Genomic DNA, 22,879 nt, shown 5'->3' with positions numbered 1-22,879 from the left:
ACCGTCGTGGGGGGGGGGGGGGGGGGCTGGAAAAACCTATCTAAGAGCAAGCTGGCTCAGAGGATCAGGTGAGGATTACTTTGTTTTTTCTCCCTAGACACAAATGAGCAGTTAACCTTTGCAGAGAGGTGGTATTCCCACTGCAAGGGTTAATAAAAGTATTGCCTAGAGTTCTTCTTTAAGCCACTGAATTTGCATAACAGACAGGAAAGTAAAATTTACAGAATTTGCAGCCTCCATATTCTCTCAGTACAGGTGTCCTATAAATTAAACCCATCATGACAAGTATGCAGCCTTTGCTGACCTAGCCCCCCAAAAAACTAGTTTCTTGAACTTAATGACGATCCTCTGGTTTCAGTATGTTATATGCCACGGATCTAAAACAAGTATACATATCAGGTCCTGAAGTCAATTTCTGTATACATGTTCCTAATCAGTGGCTGAGAAATTATTAAAGCCAAAGCACCGGCATGGCAGCCAGGAGCCTAGCATAAAAGCCAGCAGCATAACAGCTTAGCAAGACACGTATTAACATGTGGTTTACGTTTTTTTGTTTCTTCCGTTTGCTTACTGGTCACAGCCTTGATGGAGATACAATTATGAAGAAATACTAATTGTTACTGCTTGTGTCTCCTTTAATTTACTGGTCAAAACCATAACCAAGATACAGTTATAAAAAAAAAAGTTGAACAGAATTTGACACTGTCAGAATGATAAATCCTTTGTAGGGAACCAAAATCTACTCAAACTGGCTAAATAAGTGGTTATATAAGATGGCATTGGCTTCTTATATGTTTTGCAGTGAATTAATTGCATCAGCTTTCATATCATCTCTTTCCTCCTACTCTTGCATGGTAAGTTTGGTAACAGCAGAGATCTTTCTGCCAGAATACACAGGTGAAATGCAGTGGGCTACAGATGCAACAAGCCATTCTCACGTATTGCACCATGAGACTCAGGTGAACAGCCTGCTCTGCTGTTGCTACTTACCAGCTAAAAGAATAATGAATACTATTGTAGGTGGTTGTGTGCAATACCCTAAAAGTTCCATGTTGGCCGCTATGGATTTTATAATCCAATATGCAGTGGTGATGAAAGATACCAAGATCGTGCACTGAATTAAACTAGTCACCAAGTTGTTGTCAAATAACCAAAGCATAGCAACTTTGCTAAATTTGGTCTAGACATTGCGGCTTTAAAGAAGAAATCTAAGAATTTAAAAGACTTACCCTTGCAGTGGGGTTACCCCCGCACTGCAAGTGTTACATAGTATTTGAGGCTGAATAAAGACACAGGTCCATTGAGTTTAACCATTGTGAGCGTGTGAGTCTCTGTGTGTTCCAGTGTGTGAAGAGTACCTGTACTATGTTATGGTCTCTGAAGAAGGTATCTAAATGATTTTTAATTAGGGATGTCCAGATACCAGTGCAGATACTTGGCATTTTCACAAGAACTATCAGGGTTGCAGCAGTTGCAATTGGGACCTGGTTTTGGCGTTCCACCACTGTCCTGAAATCAGTAGTTGATATTGTTTTAGAAAAACTGTCACATGACAATAAACAAAAATGTATCAGTACTTGTACTTGGAAAAATGGTATCGGTGCATCTCTAATATATATTTATAAAAAAAAAAATAATACATTAAAATGGGGATGTACAAATCCCAGGAGCTCCGTGTGCTCCTTAAAAATGACAGCTGTCTCTAGTCTAGTGCTGGAGTTGGAAAAGTATCTGTACATGTACTTGTACTGAGTACGGTACTTGGTATCTGAACATCCCTATTTTTAATGATTCCATACTTTCGCCTGATACCACTGTGTGTGGAAGAGAGTTCTACAATTTTATCATTCTAATAGAACAGTATCCCTTTTGCCCCTGGTGCTTAAATCTTCTCCCCCCTAATTTTAGGTGGTGGCCTCTTGTCTTCTTTAGGGAGTTTACAGTAAAATATGTATTACTGACATTACCATCAACATGTACATCAAAATCCTGTCCCCTCCTAATCGCCTCATTTCCAAAGTGAACAAGTTTAAATTTGGCAATCTTTCCTCATTGCTTTGATCCTCCAGCCCCTTAATTAGCTTTGTTTCCCTTCTCTGAACTCTGTAACTCTGTCCAGTTCAAGGACATCCTTTCTGTGGATTGGTGACCCAAATTGAACCACATACTCAAGATGAGGCCGAACCAGTGATCTATAAAGTGGCAAGCTTATTGCTTTGCCTCTTAGAGTACATTCCCTTTTCATGCATGGTATTGGTAGTACTCTGCTAGCTTTCTTTGTGGCAGTCTGACTTTGCATGCTATTGTTTACTGTGCAGTCAATCATGACCCCCAAATCTTTTTCCACTTCTGACTTCCCTAGTGAAGCTCCCATTAACGTGTAGTCCGCCTTTTTTAGCCCAAAAACGCCTTACTTTACATTTTTCAATATTAAATCTCATCTGCCATGTAGTTGTCCACTCCCCCATTTGATCTTGGTCCTCCTGTAATGTTGTAATGTCTAAGTTAGTCTTTTTTTTACCGTGTCAATTTTAGTTTCATCAGCAAACACAGAAACATGTCATTGAAAACCTCCCCCAATGTCATTATTAAAGAGGATAGGATTGGGCCTAGCCCAAGGCTCACATAAAGCTGATATACTCACTCGATCCTCCATCCCGCCCGCAGTGGTTGGCAATCACCTCTCTGCCCGACTTGTGAAATGTCCCTCAGCGTCCTCACGCCTAATGCAAGTTATTGGGCCTGCACTAGACGGAATGATGTCAGCGCTCCTTAGACTGTTGGAGCCCAGGGCAGAAAAGGCTAGGAGGACAAGTCAAGCAGCCCGGCACAACCAAGAACCAGGTAAGTATATTAAGTTATTAGAAGGGGCTTTATTTAAGCCCCTTAGACAGAACTCTTAAAGTACAGGGTTAGCCCCTCTGCAAGAGTATGTTTTTTTTAAATTCCCGGAGGTCTTCTTTCATGACTTCCAGTCAGGAAAGGGCTATTCATTGGATTACACAATGTTAAAAATACTATCTTAAAGGGCCCATATGAAAGCGAGTTACGGTTTAGCTCAGAACACTAAGGGTTAATGGCAACCACTGCTCTATTACATACTAAAGGGATGACTGAGCGCTAAACTAGTTTTGGAGACGGATGGCCAGCATCATTAAAAAGATGATTAATAGCTGGCTAGACAAATAGTACATTAAACATGTTCCTAAAACTTCAATTTACAAGTCTTTCAAAATGCAGCAACATTAAACTTCATATTTCTGTCGGCAGCACCCCACTGTGCTAATTACTGGGGTACAGCTGCTTTCTATTACAGGCAGAATGTTTCCCTCTTCATGCAGTGTTAAGGTGGGACTGTATCTAAATGCTAACAAATGCTGTGGAGGAAGAGGGTTAGGCAGCTATGGATCATACTTGCTCTCTCCAAAACCCAAGCCAGTAAAGGAAGCAATGCCTTGCTAGTGTCCCTTACAAAATGGTGAGTGGCTTCTTTGCCCTCTTTAGCGATCCTGTCACTGGTGGCAATTGGCTTTCATTGGTCTATTGGTCATTGACCTAAGGCTGGAAAGGAGTTGTCATCACTAAACTAATCTTTCCACAGCACACCTATATAGAGAGGAGCTGTGCAATAAGAGATGCGCATCAGCATAAATCAATAAAGCTAACCTGTAATAGGGCTTCATATCAAACTTCCAAAATACTTTCAAAACTAACTTGTTAGGATAGAAGCTGAAAGCTTATTGCAAAGCTCCATTCTTCAAAAACAAGTCAGCAATGGCAGCTCCCATAGGCCTTTCCTGACAAGTTTATTTGAAACCCAGAACTCAGAACATGTGCAGAGCCTATCTTCCATATCCTCTTCCTTTGTAACAAGTTGTTTTTCTTAGCTCTACAGGTGCCCTTAAAGAAGATCACATACCCTTGATCTTGTGAACCATCTTCTGAAACATTCTTCAGTTCCGAGGGTCCATGAAGTTCCTCTTCCTTCAGTTTTTTCTTTCCAAACTCTGAGGGATAAACCTGAGGGATTCAACAAACTGGTTACTAAAAACTTCAGTTCACTATTATCGTGGCATATTAGTGGTGCTTACTTCATTTATCGCTTCTGTTTGAGGTGGATGTATATCCAAAACCTTGTTCTCGGTTTTGGATACAGTAAGCACCGGTTAGAACCCCTGTTTGTGTCCCCATCTCTATGGATCCTAGTGATCCAAAAATGTACAATTATCACTGGAACAGGAGATCAGGGGAAATCTTTTATTGTAGATACCCATTCTTAAGATAACCTACGAGGGGACTTTCTCTCTCTTTGGGAAGATTTATGCTTACTTCATGTTGTGTCTCTGATGCAGGAAGTGAAGGGAGACAAATCTCCCAAACAGGGCACAGACAGAAAAAAAACAAAACCTAAAAGGGGTTCTAAACACCGCCTACAATATTCAAAGCAAAAAAAAGGGTTTGGATTTAGAATACACTTCACCATATGTGCAAAGAATGTCAAGCACATGCAGCTCAAAGCAGAACTCCGGGGGAAAAAAATAATTAACCCTTGCAGTGGTGCTACCCAAGCACTGCAAGGGTTAACTGCTCGTTTTCATTTAGGTAGGAAAATAACAGCAGCAAAAGGGTTTAAAAAAACTCCACCCATTGATCCTGCCAGAAAACCAGTGAGCTGATGTTCTATCCTGTGTTCTATGCGTGTGGCACGCTTATCAGTTAGCATTGTTCTCAACAATCTCTGAAACTATAGAACCCCCCTCCCCCCATTAAGAGGAGGACAATGCTGCTTCTTCATAGCAACTATACGGTGAGTGAACATTGTCATCCTAGGACAGGGCAAAAAGCCTTAAAAAGAAAACTAATGCAGCCACATCTAAGAACTGCTAAGCTGCAATATATCAAATATTGTTCTTAGGTTTAGATACGCTTTAATCATAACTTATAACAACTACAAACTATTAGCTTTCTAAATGCCTTACCTTTACAGAGAAAACAATTCCTTCTTTGGGCTTAAAGGAGTTAAAGAGTGCGAGTAGGTCTTTAGCCTTCAGTCTGTCCCAGTCCATATTGCACACAGCCAGCCTCCTGGTAATCTATTGCATTCAACAAAATATGGATTTAAAATACTGCAGAAATAACTAAATACAAGATGACAACTAACAGATGAAATGGAACGCTGCTTGCTGCTGAAACAAGCATGATTACTGTATATCATGACAATCAGCCATGGCGTTACCTTATGTTAAAAAATATATATATCTTATTTCTATAAAGCCAAAAGAGCTTACCATCTAATGTCCCTACCACCACTATACAAACGTGCACATGGTAGGAATAACTTGTGTCAAGCCCAATAACTAGTGATGCACCGATACCGGTATCAATACTGCGCATTTTCAGAAGTACTCATACTCGTGAAAATGCCCCGATACTAAAAACCAATACCGGCGTTTTAATATTTCAAACGCGCTTGCTGGGGGCTTCGTCAGCCTTCTTGCGAACCACGCCGTGCCTGCTTACAGCACTTCCGCCGCCCACACATCTCCACCTCCTGAGACCTTCGGCCCCGAAGCAGCAGAATATGTAGCAACATATTATTCTGCATTGCTGTATAATGCATTGCTGGGATTTGTAGTCCCCTATAGCTGGCGCCATTCTGCATTGCTGTATAATGCATTGCTGGGATTTGTAGTCCTCAAAAGCTTGTGCCATTCTGCATTGCTGTATAATGCAGGCCTCTGCAACGCGCGCTACAGAGCCGACCTCTGCAACGCGCGCTACAGCGCCGACCTCTGCAACGCGCGCTACAGCGCCGACCTCTGCAACGCGCGCTACAGCGCCGACCTCTGCAACGCGCGCTACAGCGCCGACCTCTGCAACGCGCGCTACTGACCTCTGTAATGTGCGTTACAGTACTGAGCTCTAATGTGCGTTACTTACAGTACTGAGCTCTGTAATGTGTGTTACAGCACTGACCTCTGTAACGTGCATTACAGCGCTGGTGTGTTTAGGGGCGAAGTTAGGGCTAGGGAAGGGTAGGGATAGTCGCTCAGGACGTGAAATTTTGAGCCCTGGTATAATGTATTGTTGGGATTTGTAGTCCTCTATAGCCGATGGTATTATTCTGCATATTTATGAAAAAAAATATATAAAACAAGCTATTTGCAAATAGAGTCCTTGATGGGACCAGAGCCCAGTGCTGCAACGCAGAAATTCTTTCTGCCATTTCTGCCATTAAACACTGTACTTTTGGTAGTGCTACTAAGGGGGCCATACACGTAAAAACTACATTTTTTTAGAAGGTGGAGACTGTTTTTAGCCTCTTGAATATCCAAACTGCAAGATATCTCTGATACTGGCATTCCTGTTTACCTGGGAGTTTTGGGCGTACTTACCATATTTTGTGCGTTTCATGCCCGGTTTAATTCTCCATAATATAATATAGATAAAACTACAACCAGGAAAATGAGGCCTCTCTAACACCATCTACCGCAGGTATGCAGAACTAGGAACTCAGCCCAGAGATCTCAAGATCAGAGTCCCCAAAAAAACTACAAAAATCGATCTAAGTTTTTTTTTGGATGCCCCCTTTAACAGGCGACAGAAATGAAAAAGTAATAATGTACCAAACTGTTAACTAATCAGATCAGATATGGGCTTTATCTACAACTACACCAATATTACCTGCAATAATAGTAGAATTAGAGCAGGCTGATCTATGGACATTTTCCCCAAGTGTGTGTATATTAGCACACACAAATACCTATTTTGGGCAGTGGCTTAAAGGTAAGCAAACCTGCCTTGCAGCACTGGGGTCCTCACATTGAATCCCAGCCAGGATACTATCTGCATGGAGCTGGACATGCTGGTAGGTTTATTGGCTCCTGTATGTGAGATCAGGACCTTAACATTGTAAGCTCCTTGAGTGCAGGGGCTGATGTGAATGAATAGTATGTAAAGCACTGCGTCAACTGACAGCGCTATATAAATCCCTGTAATACATACCTTTTCTACATAACGGAAACATACAGTGGGTTTATTTTGTCAAGAACGGCCCAGTTTTAAAGAAGAAATCCGGGTAAATGAAATATTTAGCCTTGCAGTGGGGCTACCCTCACACTGCAAAGCTTAAGTGCTTGTTTTGTCTAGGGAGCTAAAATAACAAAGTTATACTCACCCGATCTACAATCCCGGCTTGCTCTCAGACTGCTCCCTTCAGCCTCGCTCCCCATCCGCTCCAGGGGCTTAAGGTCCTGTAAGTCATCACGTCCAATACACTGTACTGGACATGAGGACGCCAAGGGACATTCCTTCACTGGAAAGGAGGAGGAGAAGCTGGAGGGAGCAGTGTAGCAGTCAGCCGGGGCTCGGCTGAGTAGAATTTAGTTATTTTAGTCCCTTAGACGAGCACTTTAAACAAGCACTTTACCCTTCCAGTGCGGGGATACCCCACTGCAAGGGTTAGATTTGATTTGCCTAGAGTTCTGCTTTAAAGTGTACATATGACCAAAACTTTTATTTTTGAGAACAGAATTTAAAACCTTCACCAGTTTATTTTTTGCTTTCTGTGTCTCAGGAGGAAGATTTCCCCTCACTTCCTGTTCCTGAGATACAAAAGGAAGTGAGAGGAGATCGCCTAAAAGTGAGGATAGTTCCTCTCTTAGACAGTTGTTACTGGTTGTTTTGGATTAGCCATTACTTCATGTTTCAGTCACATAAAGGCAGGGTGAATCTTGCCAACGGAGACACGGACAGCCATTAAAACTTTACAGAGGGTCTAATCCAGGAGGAGGCAACCTCGGCACTCCAGCTGTGGTGAAACTACAAGCCCCATCAGTCATTGCAAGTTGCTGACAGCCACGACTCCCATAGGCAAAGGCATGATGGGACTTGTAATTCCACTACAGCTGGAGTACCGAGGTTGCCTTCCCATATTCTAATCTTTCCCCACTCAAATATTCATATACGTAAACAATTTCTAGTTTGATATAAATCTGCCACAGTCTTAATAAATAGAAGATAGGACAAACAAGGTAATCCCAGCAGCAGATGGAAACATTGTGTTGCCTTTCTTATACCTGCTCTCCCCGAGGTGCATCCTTGTCCATTTCTCTCCAGTCATGTTCAATTTCTGTATCCTTATTTGAGGTTTCAGCAAATTCATCTTCATCATCCTCTTCTTCAGAACTTGTTTCAATGTTCCCTTTCCCTCGCGCCAGATCTGGACCACTGTCGCTATCCTCCTCCTCTCCTGAGCTTGCATCACCCTCTTCCTCCTCTTCAGAGTCATCACCTTGTGATTCTTCCTCCTCACTGTCTTCATCACTCTCCTCCTCGCCTTCCAGGTCCATGCCGCTCATTTCAGAATCCTCTTCACCAGAAGGAATTTCATTTCCGCTCTCCTCATCACTCTCTGCTTCAAGTCCTGCGGAGCAAGGGTTTTACATAAACAGGATTAATAAGACATTCAGCCACACAGACCCATGTGATAAATATCAGTACAACCTCATAAAAGTTGAATCATATTATACTAAATTCTAATAGTAATATTCCATATTCAAATCTGCAGCTTTTATTAATGAAGGTCATTGCGCAGGCACTTCCTGTTTCAGGGTGACAACGCTGTTTCCCAGTCCCCCAACTGATTCTCTGTGTTTTTGCCCTTTCACAAGCTCCCCAAATGGAGACAAGAAGTGGCACTGTTGATGCACATTACAACAACATGGTCCGCTTTTGTCATCATGAGAAAACCCTCTCTAAAAAAATGCTGTGCAGTCAAAACTGGAGAGCCTGTAGACACAAACTTGCTGCAAAGAAGCTGCAGGAAATCAGCAGTGCCGACATGCAACAAAATGATTTCTAAAAAAGTGGAAACGGCATAAAAAAGGCAATGGTTTATAATACAAAGTTCTTTAGCAAACTAGATTGTATTCAATTAGGATTTAGATGTATTTTCATTTTGTGATTTTATTTAAACACTTTTTCAGTTTCAATGTTTTTATTATTTTGTAGAAGTACATAATACCAGAGTGTCATTAAAGATGGACTGTTCAAACATTTTTTTTTTTTAAAGGAAACCTGTGCTGAATTACTTCAATGCAGACAAGTCCCATGAGGCACTGCAAAACTCTGACAGCCACAATCATGATTGCCAGAGGCAGAGGTATGTGACTTGTAGTTCCACCAATGCTGGAGTGTCGAGGTTGCCTACCACAGGTTTAATGTTCCTCTGCACCCTCATGTCTATACACTGTGTATAGAATGTGATGACCCCGGGAGCTTAGACTGCTGCAGAGGATGTGGAGAAAAACTGAAAGGAACGCCCCAAGAACAAACCGACTCCACAGTTTAGGTGCGTATAACTTTTTTTTTAAACCTAAACAAAAAGAAGCAATTAACCTTTGGAGTCCAGGGACAGCTCCAATGCAAGGGTTAATAACATTTTTATCCTGGAGTCCTTCTTTAAGGTGTGTCAACTGTCAAGGTTGCCAGTGTGTTTATTTCGGCTCTCAGCAGAACTTTTAAACCCTCAAATGGCTGAGGTCCTAACTGATCACATGTGTAGCCCCATGGCAACTACAATCGAAATAGAAGCCAAGATGGGACCTTCCTTGGCTGTAAATGACAGGAGGTTGTAGGTCCGCTTTAATGACTGGTATTTTGACAAGCAACAACTGCTGTATTGGGAGATCTGGGCACAAGGTCCATTTCCCTGATGGAAGATTTTGGTTGTGTAAATAAAGGCAAATTCCAGGAAAAGATGATCATTTACACACAGCACTGGTTGTATAAATTATCATCAAAAAGCCGTGTCTTACGTGTGGAAGGCTGCTGCAAAGTATAAAAATCTTACCTTGCAACATGCTGACTCCTACCTAAAACACTGAGCTTCTGGGCACTGCAGGAAGTCAGGATGCCACTCGAGCAATAAAATGTTGTCCGGTCGCATAACCTGCCCCTGCTCACTACTAGCTCATTCACAAAATAACAATGGGGGGAATTTATCAAAACTGAAGAAGGCAGAATCTGGAGCAATTGCTTATAGTAACCAATCAACTTCTATCATCAGTTTGTTCATTTAGCCTTTGAAAATGAAAGAATAAGCTGATTGGTTGCCATGGGCTACTGCTCCAGATTCTGTCTGCTTCAGTCTGGATAAATTCCCCTCAATGCATTCTGTGAATGGGCTACTACGGTAGTAAGCAGGGATGTGTATGGAGCATTTCACTGCTCGAGTGGCATCCTCACTCCCTGCAGCATCCAGAAGCCCAGCGTTATGTGGAGGAGTCGGTATGTTGGAAGGCAAGGTTTTGTTTTTTTTAGCAAGTATTTGGCTATACAAAAGGCAAAACCATGACTCCAAACAGGAGCCTGCAAATAGCTGGTTTTAGCAGGAAGGCAAGTTTTTTATACTTTCCAGCGACTGCACACACAACACCCAGCTTTTTAATAATTTATACACCCAGTGCAGTGTACAGAGTATAATTTTTTTGTGGCACTTGGATTTAAAGTCCAGACAGACTAGGATTTATTTTTATACAGGTGAAACTCGAATAATTAGAATATCGTGCAAAAGTAATGGCAGTAATTGCTGCAAAAGGGGCCCAAACCAAGTACTGAGTACATATGCATGCTTGTACTTTTCAGAGGTCCGATATTGTTCTATGTACAATCCTTGTTTTATTGATTGCATGTAATATTCTCATTTTCTGAGATTGTGGATTTGGGGTTCTTGGGGTTTTCATGAGCTGTAAGCCATAATCATCACAATTATAACAAATCACGGCTTGAACTATCTTGCTTTGCATGTAATGAGTCTATCTCATATATTAGTTTCACCTTTTAAGTTGCATTAGTGAAATAAATGAACTTTGCACGATATTCTAATTATTCGAGTTTCACCTGTACTTCCAAAGTTAACGCTGGAAGTGCAATTTACATTGCATCTGATTCAAGAAACGCAAAAGTACGGGTTGCGGCCAGTTTAAAACCTGCAGTGTGGGCCACGATCTGTACATAGAGCCCCCCACATGAGGCCGTCTACCGCAAGAGACAGTGAAACACATCTGCTGTCATTACAGATGCATGAAACATACCCAATTCTTCAGAGTCCTCCTGTTCAATCCCCTTCATAGATTTCTTAGCTGCTGCAATACTCTTTGTTGGTTTCTGTTCAGTCTCAAGACATTCTTGCTGCCCCTTGGTTTTTACTTCATATAATGTATTCTCTTTGCCCTTTTTACTGTCAGTATTGTTACTTGGCTCATTGCTTGCCTGGCCTTTTTTCTTTCCTTTTTTTTCAGACATCTTGCTGCATTCTGCCCCGGGTTTCTGTTTCAGCTTGGCCTTTTGTTTACCTTTTTTGGTCCCAGTTTCTTCTTCTTCAGAAGATGCTTCGTCACCAGAATCTGAGAGATCATAGAAGCGCTTTAGGTCCTCGGTGGTATTGTGGTGAATAGGACGCCCTCGTTTATCCATCGTGTAGTTCACACTGAAATTTTTGTCATGGAACATTGACCGAAAGCGCTTGTCTATTTTTATTCTCTTGTCCTTCTCAGGCATCTCCCAAAATCTGGGATCCTTTGTGACTCGGCTGAATCGCTGGTCAGTTTTAAGTTCTTTCTTTGATGACATTTTGGCAGATATTAGAATAACAGACGACTAAGCTAATAATGGTTTGTTTTTCAAGGACCTTTAATAAGAAACAAACAAAATAGTGTTAGCATTAATAAAGGAGACATGATACAGAAAAATTTACATCCCAGCAAAACAAGCCAGCATGATTGACTATGCTAGCCTAATGCGCATGTAGCTTCTGGACCACTTTCCTGTCAAATGCCCTCCTGGGTGGGCAGCACTTGGGGAAGCCACTGACGCACCCGACGCATGTATGCGTGTGTATGTGGGGGGGGCGGGGGACTTTATAACATTTTTTTGTGTTATTTCTTTTATTATTTGTGAATATTTTTTTTAATGCTTTAATTTTTTTAGACTTAACTTTATTGCTATAACATAGGGGACTAAGAAATCCCCTATGCAATAGCCAGTTCACCAAACAGGTCCTCTTTATGGAGACATCAGGGGTCTCCAAGACCTCTGATGTCAACTAGGGACCCCCAGAGAACCTGATGAAGCAGGGGTCTGCTTCATCAGCTTCTCTCCGGTGCATCCGTCCGGCCGTTCATAAACGGCCATGGACGGAAGGTGGTTAAAAAGTGAAGATTTTCTTATAGGGAACATTTAGAATTGACAATTGTAACTATGCAGCACCATGAAAATATTACTCTTTGCTCCAAGCTCGCTCCCGGGATGGACTACAACCTCAATACAAATTAGTAACCTAAATGTGAGATTGTAGTCCATCACAGGAGTGAGCTTGGAGAGGAGGCTACTTTACAACACACACGGGGACCATGGGGAGCAAAGTAGCCACCCTCCAGAAGGAAGGACAGTGTCAGCACCAATTCAGAGATGATTTGGGGATCTATAGCTGAGTGATACACTTATATGATATATTTTTGGTAATAGTTAAGGTACTTGAATGTACTTAAGATTTAACTCCTTAGAGTTTAGTGTCACTTGAACTTATTCCTGAAAATTAGCAGTGCACTACCCAATACGTGCCTGTGCCTAGGCACTACTGTTTCATGGATCTGCAGGGCGAGATCATCTAAGGAACTGTTGCCTCTGACTGCTGGACTCACAAAATTTGCAGTGAGATTTGGTGATGCCTCTCCTGTGCTTCTCACTGTTCTCCCTGCAGAAGAAAAAGATGTACGTGAGGACTTACTGTAGTGCAAGATCTCCTTGCTCCTAGTTCACTCACTCTGTGTTCTGAAGCATTCATCTGATGCTTCTTGATCAATACCCCACTAGTCATCAGAGGGGCAGCTCTGACATGGAGAAGCAAAACCCTACTCCTCTGCAAATAAAATAATTGCCCACCTACAGACACAGCACAGAAGCATTGGCAAATTATTCATGGAAACAAATAAAAAAAAAAGTAATTCCTTTCCACAGCCACCAGTTGCTGCAAGCAGCATTTATTTTGACAAGATGCAGCTTGGGGCAATTTAATATGAGCTCAGATGTATTGAAATCAAATGGCCAGGCAAATGGTGCCCAGCATCATTTAACCCACTTCTTGTGAACTCCGGGCACCATGGACACACACACACTGGAGGCGCACCTTTCTGCTGATTTTCTCCCTGTCCATCTCTCCCCCCATCATACTGCTCCTGGATATGGTCTTTACCACCCAACCCTCCCCATGTCACAGGATAATCAAAGAATAAGTCCTCTTGCATATACATGTTCTGTAATGACCACCAGGTCTGAAGGGAAGCCAGGCAGCAGGAGAGATCAGTACTGACAGCTGCCATATTTCTCAGAGGACAGCTTCTCTATTCGTGCTCATGCACAACGAGCTTTCTCAGCTCTCCAGCTGGTAAAATAGGCACCGAGGTACATGGAAGCATGGGACCCAGCTCCTAATACAAGACAGCTATCAGCCCTGCTCCACATGGCTACTAAGCCAAAACTATTCGGCTGTAGGCGACTACAAATCCCAGTATTCCCTCCGCCAATTTGTGTCTTCTAATGCAGTTTATGTGGCGTGTACTTGTACATCACCTCACCTCTCCGTACCCAGCGATCCTACAACTCAGTACTGACCATGTGTTTCCCTACCACAATCCTCTGCGCCGCTCTCACCTTTCACCCCGGCTACGGCGGCTGCCTGAGATCACACTTATTCACAACGCGATTCTGTGTCCTTGGCTGTAGGAGTGCGGAGAAAGTCTATTACATGTCCTAATTCATTTACACTCATTGTAAGAGACCAGCGACTGATGTGTGTATAGGGGTGATTGATGACTACGGTGTCCCCTTGTATGACCGAGCCCCTCTCTCTGCTCTACATGCACGTATGACTGAACTCCTCTCTCTACTCTACATGCATGTGTGACAGAGCTTCTCTCTCTACTTTACATGCATGCATGACTGAGCTCTCCTCTCTACATGCACGTATGACTGAGCTCCTCTCTCTACTCTACATGCATGTGTGACAGAGCTCCTCTCTCTACTTTACATGCATGTGTGACAGAGCTCCTCTCTCTACTCTACATGCATGTGTGACAGAGCTTCTCTCTCTACTTTACATGCATGCATGACCGAGCTCTCCTCTCTACATGCATGTATGACTGAGCTCCTCTCTCTACTCTACATGCACGTATGACTGAGCTCCTCTATCTACTTTACATGCATGCATGACAGAGCTCTCCTCTACATGCATGTATGAATGAGCTCCTCTCTCTACTCTACATGCATGTGTGACAGAGCTCCTCTCTCTACTTTACATGCATGTGTGACAGAGCTCCTCTCTCTACTCTACATGCATGTGTGACAGAGCTTCTCTCTCTCTCTACTTTACATGCATGCATGTCTGAGCTCTCCTCTCTACATGCATGTATGACTGAGCTCCTCTCTCTACTCTACATGCATGTGTGACAGCTCCTCTCTCCACTTTACATGCATGTGTGACAGAGCTCCTCTCTCTACTCTACATGCATGTGTGACAGAGCTCTCTCTACTTTACATGCATGCATGACTGAGCTCTCCTCTCTACATGCATGTATGGCTGAGCTCCCCTCTCTACTTTACATGCATGTATGACTGAGCTCCTCTCTCTACTCTACATGCACTTATGACTGAGCTCCTCTATCTACTCTACATGTACTTATGACTGAGCTCCTCTATCTACTCTACATGTACGTATGGCTGAGCTCCTCTCTCTACTCTATATGCACGTATGACTGAGCTCCTCTATCTACTTTACATGCACGTATGACTGAGCTCCTCTATCTACTCTATGTGCATGTATGACTGAGCTGCTCTCTCTATTCTACATACATGTATGACTGAGCTCCTCTCTATATACATGTATAACTGAACTTTTTCTTGAGATCCATACATTTCATAGATCTCAGCTTTACACACATAATGTACAGATGTGTTTAGTTCTTTCCTATACCAGCATGTATCAGTGAGCTCTTTACATACATGTGTTGCTAAGTTATTTTACATACTGGACATAGTTGGTTTGCTGAGTGCTTGGGAGCAGTTCTCTTCTATGTATTTATATGTATATGTTATTTTTAGGGTGGATTATCCGGGATCCCTATGTGACAGCACAGTAGTATTATATGTAATGTGTGTATGAGGAGACTTCATACAATGCAGGAGTAGACGTGGTACCCAGCTTTGCCACCCATTCATCATGGCCGAAGCCACCTTGTCCGGGGTCCTACTATGCCAGCGATGCTCCCGTCTGCTCTTCAGAGGTGTCCACAGAGGGGTTGGTGGCAGCAGATGGCACAGCTTTGATCCCAGCACAATACAGAGTCCCTATCTGACCCTGAGAGCGGCGGCCTCCTCCTCCAGGACGGAGAGTGCCTTTAACGTGTTTGACAGAAGTATGAAACGGAAGCAGAAGATTTGGGCAGCATTGCAAGATAACGCTCGGGAGTATGACTACCTCAAGGAAGAAGTGAGTATGGCTGGTAAGACCGATCTTCAGCTGATGGAGGTGTTGGCATCTGTCAATGATCTACAAGTTCTGTTTTGCTTTGGCAGCCATAGTTGCCCACAACAACCTTTCAACTTTTGGTGTCTTGTATTTTCTAAGTGAAGTAGCTCCAACATTTGCACTGTGTTACAACGCAGGTTGCCTTAGTGTCTTGAGGTGCCATAACGAATGGCACTGCAACACAGTAACGCCTGTACATGTATTACTACATAATACAGAAGTGTAAATGGGACCTTTAAATGAGAGGTCTTTATTTAGCGCTCTGTCAAACCTTAGTGTCCTGGTGCATTAGTGTGCATTTTTTCATGCGTTACTGCGCTTAGCATTAAGGCACCAATTTGAATGAATGGGCTGGCAGTGCTCCAAAACGTTTAAGAAAACCGACATGCATCATTTTTGGCAACACAGCTCACCACAGTGCATGGTAACACTTTATTGTGCATTGTGTTGTACTGCAAAGCCTTTGCGTTGGGGCTACATTGCCTCAGTGTGTTGGGGTTCCATTCAGAATGAATGGCACTTCAAAGCGCTAATGTTCTAAAAGTGGCCATACACTACAGGAATAATCAACCAACCTAAATTTGCCCAGTGGGTGCCGCTGTCTGCACCCTTTTGGCTGGCTTCACTTGGTCAGTTGATCAAAGGAGCCGGTCAGAAAATCTTGGAATGAAAAGAGCGGGCCACTGTCAGATTACAATGAAGCGAGCGGGAGATTCGTTGATCAACACTTATAAGCGCTGATGGAGGAATCTGTAATATGGAGGAATCATTGTATGGCCAAATTTAGTGTGCATTGCGGTAATGTGTGTGTTATAGGAGAACTATGGGGTTAGGGCTTTTCCCCATAGTTCTCCTAAGGGTAACGAGAGGACACAAACTAGCATCCTCCAGTCACCCTAAGCTGACTATACCGCGAGCTGTAGACGCCGCAGCTGAAACGGTTCCCAACAATTATGTCTGGATCCGCCCATCTGCGTGAGTGACAGCTGGCTCTGCCTATCTAGAGGCAGAGCCTGCTTTACCCGCCCCTCCCCCGTCCGTTCCGTCAGTCAGCGCTGGAGGAGCGGGGAGGGGGGAATCCAGTCCCTCCCCTGTCACGGCTCTCTGCAGTGACAGGATCGAGTGAGCGAACGCCGGTATGTGTTCGCTCACTTCCCGATCTATTGAGCGGACATGTGACAGTCTCATTGTCACAGGTCGGCAAGAACTATGAGGTGAGTGAGTTCTTCTTTAATGCACCACTTTGCAGTGGACCTGTTTGTTTGGGTTCTCAGTGATGTCCTCCTTAGCACTTTACAGAGTCTAGAAAACCATTGACATCAGTGTCTGCCCTAGTAGGACCTTGCTGTATAATGCTTCTTGCACAGCTCTACTGACATATACACTGAGTGGCCAGATTATTATGACCACCCCATCAGTACTTTGTTGGGCCACAAGATGACTCCACGAGATGACTTCGTTGGGCCGCCTTGTGACTCCACGAGATGTTGAAAGGTGATGCGAGGAATCTGACACTGCACTGTTGCCCTTCTGTTGTCTTGGACCAGTCTTGCCACTCTCCGTTCTGCCCTAACATTGACTAGTCGCTGACGGCCACAATTCGCACGTTCAGATCCAGATTTTCGGTTGACAGTCCAGTCTTTAAACACTTTAACAACAGCTGCTCTTGAAAATGTAACGAATTCTGCTGTTTTGCTGATAATCGCTCCATGGCTCGCGCCAACAATCATCCCACGTTCAAAGGCTGTTAAAGGAGAACTATGGGGTTAAGGCTTTTCCCCATAGTTCTCCTTAGGGTAACGGAAGGACACAAACTAGCATCCTCCCGTCACCCTAAGCTCTGTCTACTGCTGCTCGCGGTATACTGAGACGCCGCAGCTGAAGCGGATCCCGACAATTATGCCGGGATCCGCCCAGCTGCGTGACTGACAGCTGGCTCTGCCTATCTAGAGGCAGAGCCAGCTGTACCCGCCCCCTCCCCCGTCCGTTCCACCAGTCAGCGCTGGCGGATTGGAGGGGGGAATCCCTCCCCTGTCACGGCAGAGAGCCGTGACAGGATCGAGAGGTGAGCGAGCGTCGGTATGTGTTCGCTCACCTCCCGATCTACTGAGCCGACCTGTGACAGTGTCATTGTCACAGGTCGGCTAGAACTATGAGGTAAGTGAAAAGCACTCACCTCATAGTTCTCCTTTAAACCTCTAGCAACTTCAGCGCGAAATTATCGCTAATTTGCCTACAAACGTCAGGTGGTCATAATAATCTGGCCACTCAGTGTATGGTCTGATACCAACTAAAGTAAACCTGTCATGAGAGCAATATGGGGGCTGCTAATGCTGGTCTCCTGAGAATGCTAGTGACCTGGCTGTGTCTGACTCCCAGTTGCTTATACTTGTTTTATCGATGTATGTAGATGTCCGTGCATCAGTATGACAGCTGATGAATTAGTATTTCTGGAAGTGGAAGCCTCTGTTTTTCTCTCATATGACATTTTCCCTTCATGACAGAATCTGTGATTAAGGTTTTAGTTGTAGGAAGAAACCAGTGCATCCATTGGGTACCCATACAAACAGTGGCAGAACCTACAAACTCAGTTTAAACATTTGGTGTTCAACCCCAAAAAACTAACACTGAAAAGCCACTGTGCTCATCCATGGGCTGCCACAACCAAACCTATTCCTAATTCTCTGTCCTTCTTCTGCGCTGTGTGTCTCTGTAGTCTGAAGTTGGGTGTTGCAAAAGACAGCAGACTGACAGTCCCTCTGACAGCAGAGCACAATAAGCAAAGCAAATGTCATTAACATGTGACAACACTGTGTTCCCAGAATGCACCATGCTGAGTGTTAGGCTGGGCACACACCTTACAACCATCGCAAGACTTTTGTCTTGCGATGGTTGTAAGGTACTTAAAAAAACGTACGATCTGCCTATGTTGCATAGGCAGATCGTACTTGCGATGATCGCAAGCCACGCCCCCTGAGGGGCGGGCTTCCGATGACCGCAATGCCGAACGGGCAGTGTGCGCTTGCGCACACCGGCCCGTACGGCTGTTATCGTTATCGTACGGACATGCCACAAACCCGCCGAACATCGTACGATGCTCGGCGGGTTTTCGAACATGTCCGTAAGTTTAAAGTCGTGCGACCTTACAGTAGTAGAGGTCGCACATCTTCCACACACCTTACGATAATCGTACGATCGCGGGATTTCCCGCGATTATCGTAGGATTATCGTAAGGTGTGTGGGCACCCTTAGTTGAATGATGTGTTTGAAGCACTATATTGATATTTCTTTGCGTCTCCTATTTTTATTTTACCCTATAGGTGGGAGCTCGAGTTGCTGATCGTGTCTTTGATGTAGCAAGGTGAGAATTCAAGTAGAACTATGGCCCCCTATTTAAAAGATGTGCTGCAGCATTGTATTATATAATAAAAGTGCTATAAGTGCATCTATATGTAGCATTTATTATTGTACTTACAGCCGCACTGCAAAGTTCCACCTAACTTTCTTGCACAACAGGGGGTGAGAAGATGTTGCAGGGGACGTGGCTATCAGTATTGTCGCTTGTGATTTACAAACCTTTACCTTGTCAGTTTGACCACACCTAATCCTGTCCACTGCTTTTCAGATTGGAATCGTTGCCTTTGTTACTGAAACCCTCCCAATGTGAGCTGCAGTGTCTGGGAGAGGGAGCATATGAGACACAAATGAGGACTTGTTCACACCATGTGCATTAAGCTGCGTATTTTCCCAATTCATCTTCCAGGACTGCGCAGGAGAGCAGGGATCCACCCACTAACAAACAGGGCACTTAATCCACAATTAAAATGAAACGGGCCGCCCCTCCCAACCACCTTTTAGTTATTATGTCTCCTCTGGCCCAACAGGAACATTGCAATCATTTTTTTTTTTTTCCGTGGGCCTTTGTGCTAGTTGCAGGGGCCTCCCTTTGTATTGATAAAATAGAAAACCATGTTGTCTGTGGTGTGGGGTAAGGGGGGGAACCATCATTTGCTAGCCATGCTCCCTATGTATACTGCCAAGTTGTGGCTGGACCTTGCCCTGTGGCGTCCTTGGGCAGGGGCCTCCTCAAATGGACCGCAATCCAATGCATGGTGCAAAGAGGGCACAGAAAAAAACGATTGTTCTGTATGTGCCCTGTTCACACCATACATGTGCAGTGGTATGCATGAAATGAAGACGCTGTGAAGCCCTGAAGGAGGATTTGCCTCAATTTGGGAAAGTGAAGGAAGTTTTTTGTTTACGTTATGAGGCTTGTGCATCACATAATAACTGAATTTGATACTTGTTTAGACTTTCATACACATGTCTTTAGTTGTACTTAAGGGTTCGTTCACACCATAGGCAGTGCGTTCCGGTCAGAAATCAGACCGGAACGCACTGCCAGCATTGCGGCCGGCTCCCTTTTTTGCTGGGCAGGAGGGGGCGTGGCCGGCCCCCTACTGCAAGCACTATTTTGAACGCACCCCACGGAACGCACTGCAGGCACAATGTGCCTTGCGATTCCTATGCGGGCAAATACGGCCCATGCGTATTCTGCATTGCTGTATAATGGATTGTTGGAATTTGTAGTCCTCTATAGCTGGTGGTATTCTGCATTGCTGTATAACGTATTGCTGGGATTTATGGTCCCTCTACAGCTTGGCGTCAGTGGCAGAACTACCTGGGGCGCAACGTTTGCAGCTGTGACTGGGCCCTGGAACTCCACCACTGATCTAAAATCATTAGTCTGTATTGTTTTAGATCAAATGTTACAAGGCAATAAAAAAAAAAAGAAAGGGATCAGTAATTGGCATCGGCGAGTACTTGAGGTAAAGTATCAGTACTTGTCAGGGGTGGGGAATTCGTATCGCCCGACGCCCGGGACATGTGGTTCAGGGTGCCGGGCAAGTGTTTTTTTCACTGTTTTAGCCCTGCTACGGACAAGTAGCAGGACTGGTTTTCTTTTCTTAAATGAGCGGCGAGAGTCCTTGGACAAGTAGTTTTTTCAAAAATGTCCACACCCCTGCTTATACTGTCCCTAATTGTTATAAGCCAAACAGCATTGTTATTAGTTTAGTCAGGGGTAGCCAAACTCCGGCCCTCCAGCTGTGGTGAAACTACAAATCCCATGATGCATCTCTCTCCGGAAGTCATGTCTGTGGCTGTGAGAATCTTGCAATGCCTCATGGGATTTGTAGTTCCACCACAGCTGGAGGGCCGAAGTTTGGCTACCCCTGAGTTTAGTGATAAATCCCACACTCCTCATTAATTCATATAATTTCATTATGTAATATTTCATTAAATATATATACTATACGTGTCTATATGTGTATGTATGTGTGTGTATGTATATATATATATTGGGAGGAATTTATCAAAACTGGAGCAGAAGAGTTCTGTTATTGGAGATAATACCACTACTATTGCCATAAGTGTTGTTCTGATGTTACTGTTTATGTACTGCATGTGTTCAGTGGCTGCGTCCACTGCCTTTACGATGGGACTTGGTGTCCCCTGTTCAAACCTTTTCTTGTAATTTTGAAAAACTTGTTAAATAAAAGAATTTATAAAAAAAAAAACTGGAGCAGAAGAATCTGGAGTAGTTGCCTATGCCAACCAATCAGCTTCTCTATTCAGTTTGTTCAGTTAAGGTTTGAAAATGAAAGGTGGATGCTGATTGGTTGCCATGGGCAACTGCTCCAGATTCTGTCTACATACACACACACATCTATGTATTTCATTAGTCCTTTAGGTAGGAGTAATGCCTAATATGTTTGTTTTGCAGAACATTTCCTTTTGCTTTAGATCTTGGCAGCGGAAGAGGTTACATATCACACAATTTAACAAAGGTAAGAGCTTTGCAGTAGTCCTAGAACATGTATCTAAGGACAAATGTAGATAGATAATTAAAATGTGAAATCATTAGGCAGCTATACAATGGAAATATGGACCACCCAACTTACCTGGGATTAGATTTAACAGAGTTGACCATACATAAGCACTCTATGCCAAATTAAAAACACTTTTGGCTGGAGTTGGGCTTTAAAAGGAAGCTAAAAGAAACATAAACAATGACTTTAGGTCTGCCCGCCCCCACCTTCTTTCCTTTTAGTTATATTGAAAAAATGTTCCCAAATAGGGGTGTCATGGATTGGTTCCCCCGCCGCAGTGCCATCATGCCAGTGGTTTCCCACTCCTTTCATAAAGCAGGAAATGTGAGAGGCAGACATATTGTGCTGTTTTTATTTATTTCTTTTTAATAAGTGCAGGGCAATAGATTTTTCTTTAAAAAGTGGAGTTCACCTTTAACTCAGTCCTGTCGGCTCAGGTGCATTAGCCCACCATTGTGTACACAATTACATTTTTTAAGCCAGGAAGAGCGCAGATGTATTGGCGCTGTTGCTATCTTGACATGCTAGGATGGGCCATGTTCCGGGATAAGCTGCAGTGGATTTTACTGTAGAGAGAAGGCAGAGCCGAATCCTGATACCTTCTGGCACACCAGGAAAAACCAGATGGCCTGATATGGTTTCCATGCCCAGTAAATGTTTGTTATGATCCTAGTCACTGAACAAATGATCAGATTGCACCCAAATCATTGCATCTTTCAGCAGTTAAAGGGAACCTGTCCAGGTTTTTTTTTGCCAAAGCTCAGCCATCCCTTCAGTGCTGAAGGCTTATGTTGCATCCCTTCTGGAAGTATTGTTGCTTGGGGGGCAAAGCACACATTAGTATATTCATTTACTGTAGCCTCGGGGAGTAGAAGGGAGCCTTGACAAGTCTCCTGAGAGTTTCTCTTTAAGGTGACACTAAACTCAGGAGTTAAATCTCCAAAATGCATTCAAGTACCTTAACTAGTAAAAAAAAAAATGCAGCCTATGGGCTTGTTTCCACCATCACCAGACCAGATCTGTATGCTATTTTGCAAATGCGGTTGCACGCGTTTTGACGCGTTCAAGTGCGTTCTTTTGTATGCACATTGTGTATTTTAGGTCATTTCCTGCTAAGCTTTTCACGTGCTTGTGACCTGCACAGAAGTTGAGCAAACATGGAGCCATGGAATGCAGGCACTATGTGTGATAATCCTGGTTGTTTTGGGTCATAAAGCTCAGGACCTTCTTGTACATAGCTGACAAACCTATCTGTGTCCACATGTTTGTCCACCATGTTTGCAGGACACATCCAAGGTTACCAATGTTCATGTGAAAACACCCTTTTCCATAAAGGAAGTGTCCAATGTTGATTAGGTTATCAAAGGTGACCAGCAATGGGGTTTTTTAGGGGGGGGGGGGG

The 22,879-nt window shown here is 43.7% G+C and overlaps 2 protein-coding genes across 2 annotated transcripts in view; one reads left to right on the top strand and one right to left on the bottom strand.

Moving 5' to 3' along the window:
• The window catches only part of ESF1 (ESF1 nucleolar pre-rRNA processing protein homolog), a 47,673-nt gene extending 36,007 nt beyond the window's left edge, over nt 1–11,666 (bottom strand). The window contains exons 1-4 of the mRNA XM_018554269.1: nt 11,097–11,666; nt 8,079–8,425; nt 4,980–5,093; nt 3,920–4,020 (exon numbers count right to left, since the gene is read on the bottom strand). Of these exons, the coding sequence (XP_018409771.1) occupies nt 3,920–4,020; nt 4,980–5,093; nt 8,079–8,425; nt 11,097–11,634 (1,100 nt within the window). The 5' untranslated portion in view covers nt 11,635–11,666. The remainder of the gene's footprint in view (nt 1–3,919; nt 4,021–4,979; nt 5,094–8,078; nt 8,426–11,096) is intronic.
• A 3,584-nt stretch (nt 11,667–15,250) lies between these two features.
• NDUFAF5 (NADH:ubiquinone oxidoreductase complex assembly factor 5) overlaps nt 15,251–22,879 on the top strand; it is a 25,944-nt gene continuing 18,315 nt past the window's right edge. The window contains exons 1-3 of the mRNA XM_018554266.1: nt 15,251–15,547; nt 18,907–18,947; nt 21,372–21,435. Of these exons, the coding sequence (XP_018409768.1) occupies nt 15,278–15,547; nt 18,907–18,947; nt 21,372–21,435 (375 nt within the window). The 5' untranslated portion in view covers nt 15,251–15,277. The remainder of the gene's footprint in view (nt 15,548–18,906; nt 18,948–21,371; nt 21,436–22,879) is intronic.

The sequence above is a fragment of the Nanorana parkeri genome, unplaced genomic scaffold, assembly GCF_000935625.1.
Source record: "Nanorana parkeri isolate BGI_ZX_2015 unplaced genomic scaffold, ASM93562v1 scaffold151, whole genome shotgun sequence".
NCBI classification, from domain to species: Eukaryota; Metazoa; Chordata; class Amphibia; order Anura; family Dicroglossidae; genus Nanorana; species Nanorana parkeri.
The sequence above is the reverse complement of the archived record's forward strand: the minus strand, read 5'-3'. Positions and strand labels throughout refer to the sequence as shown.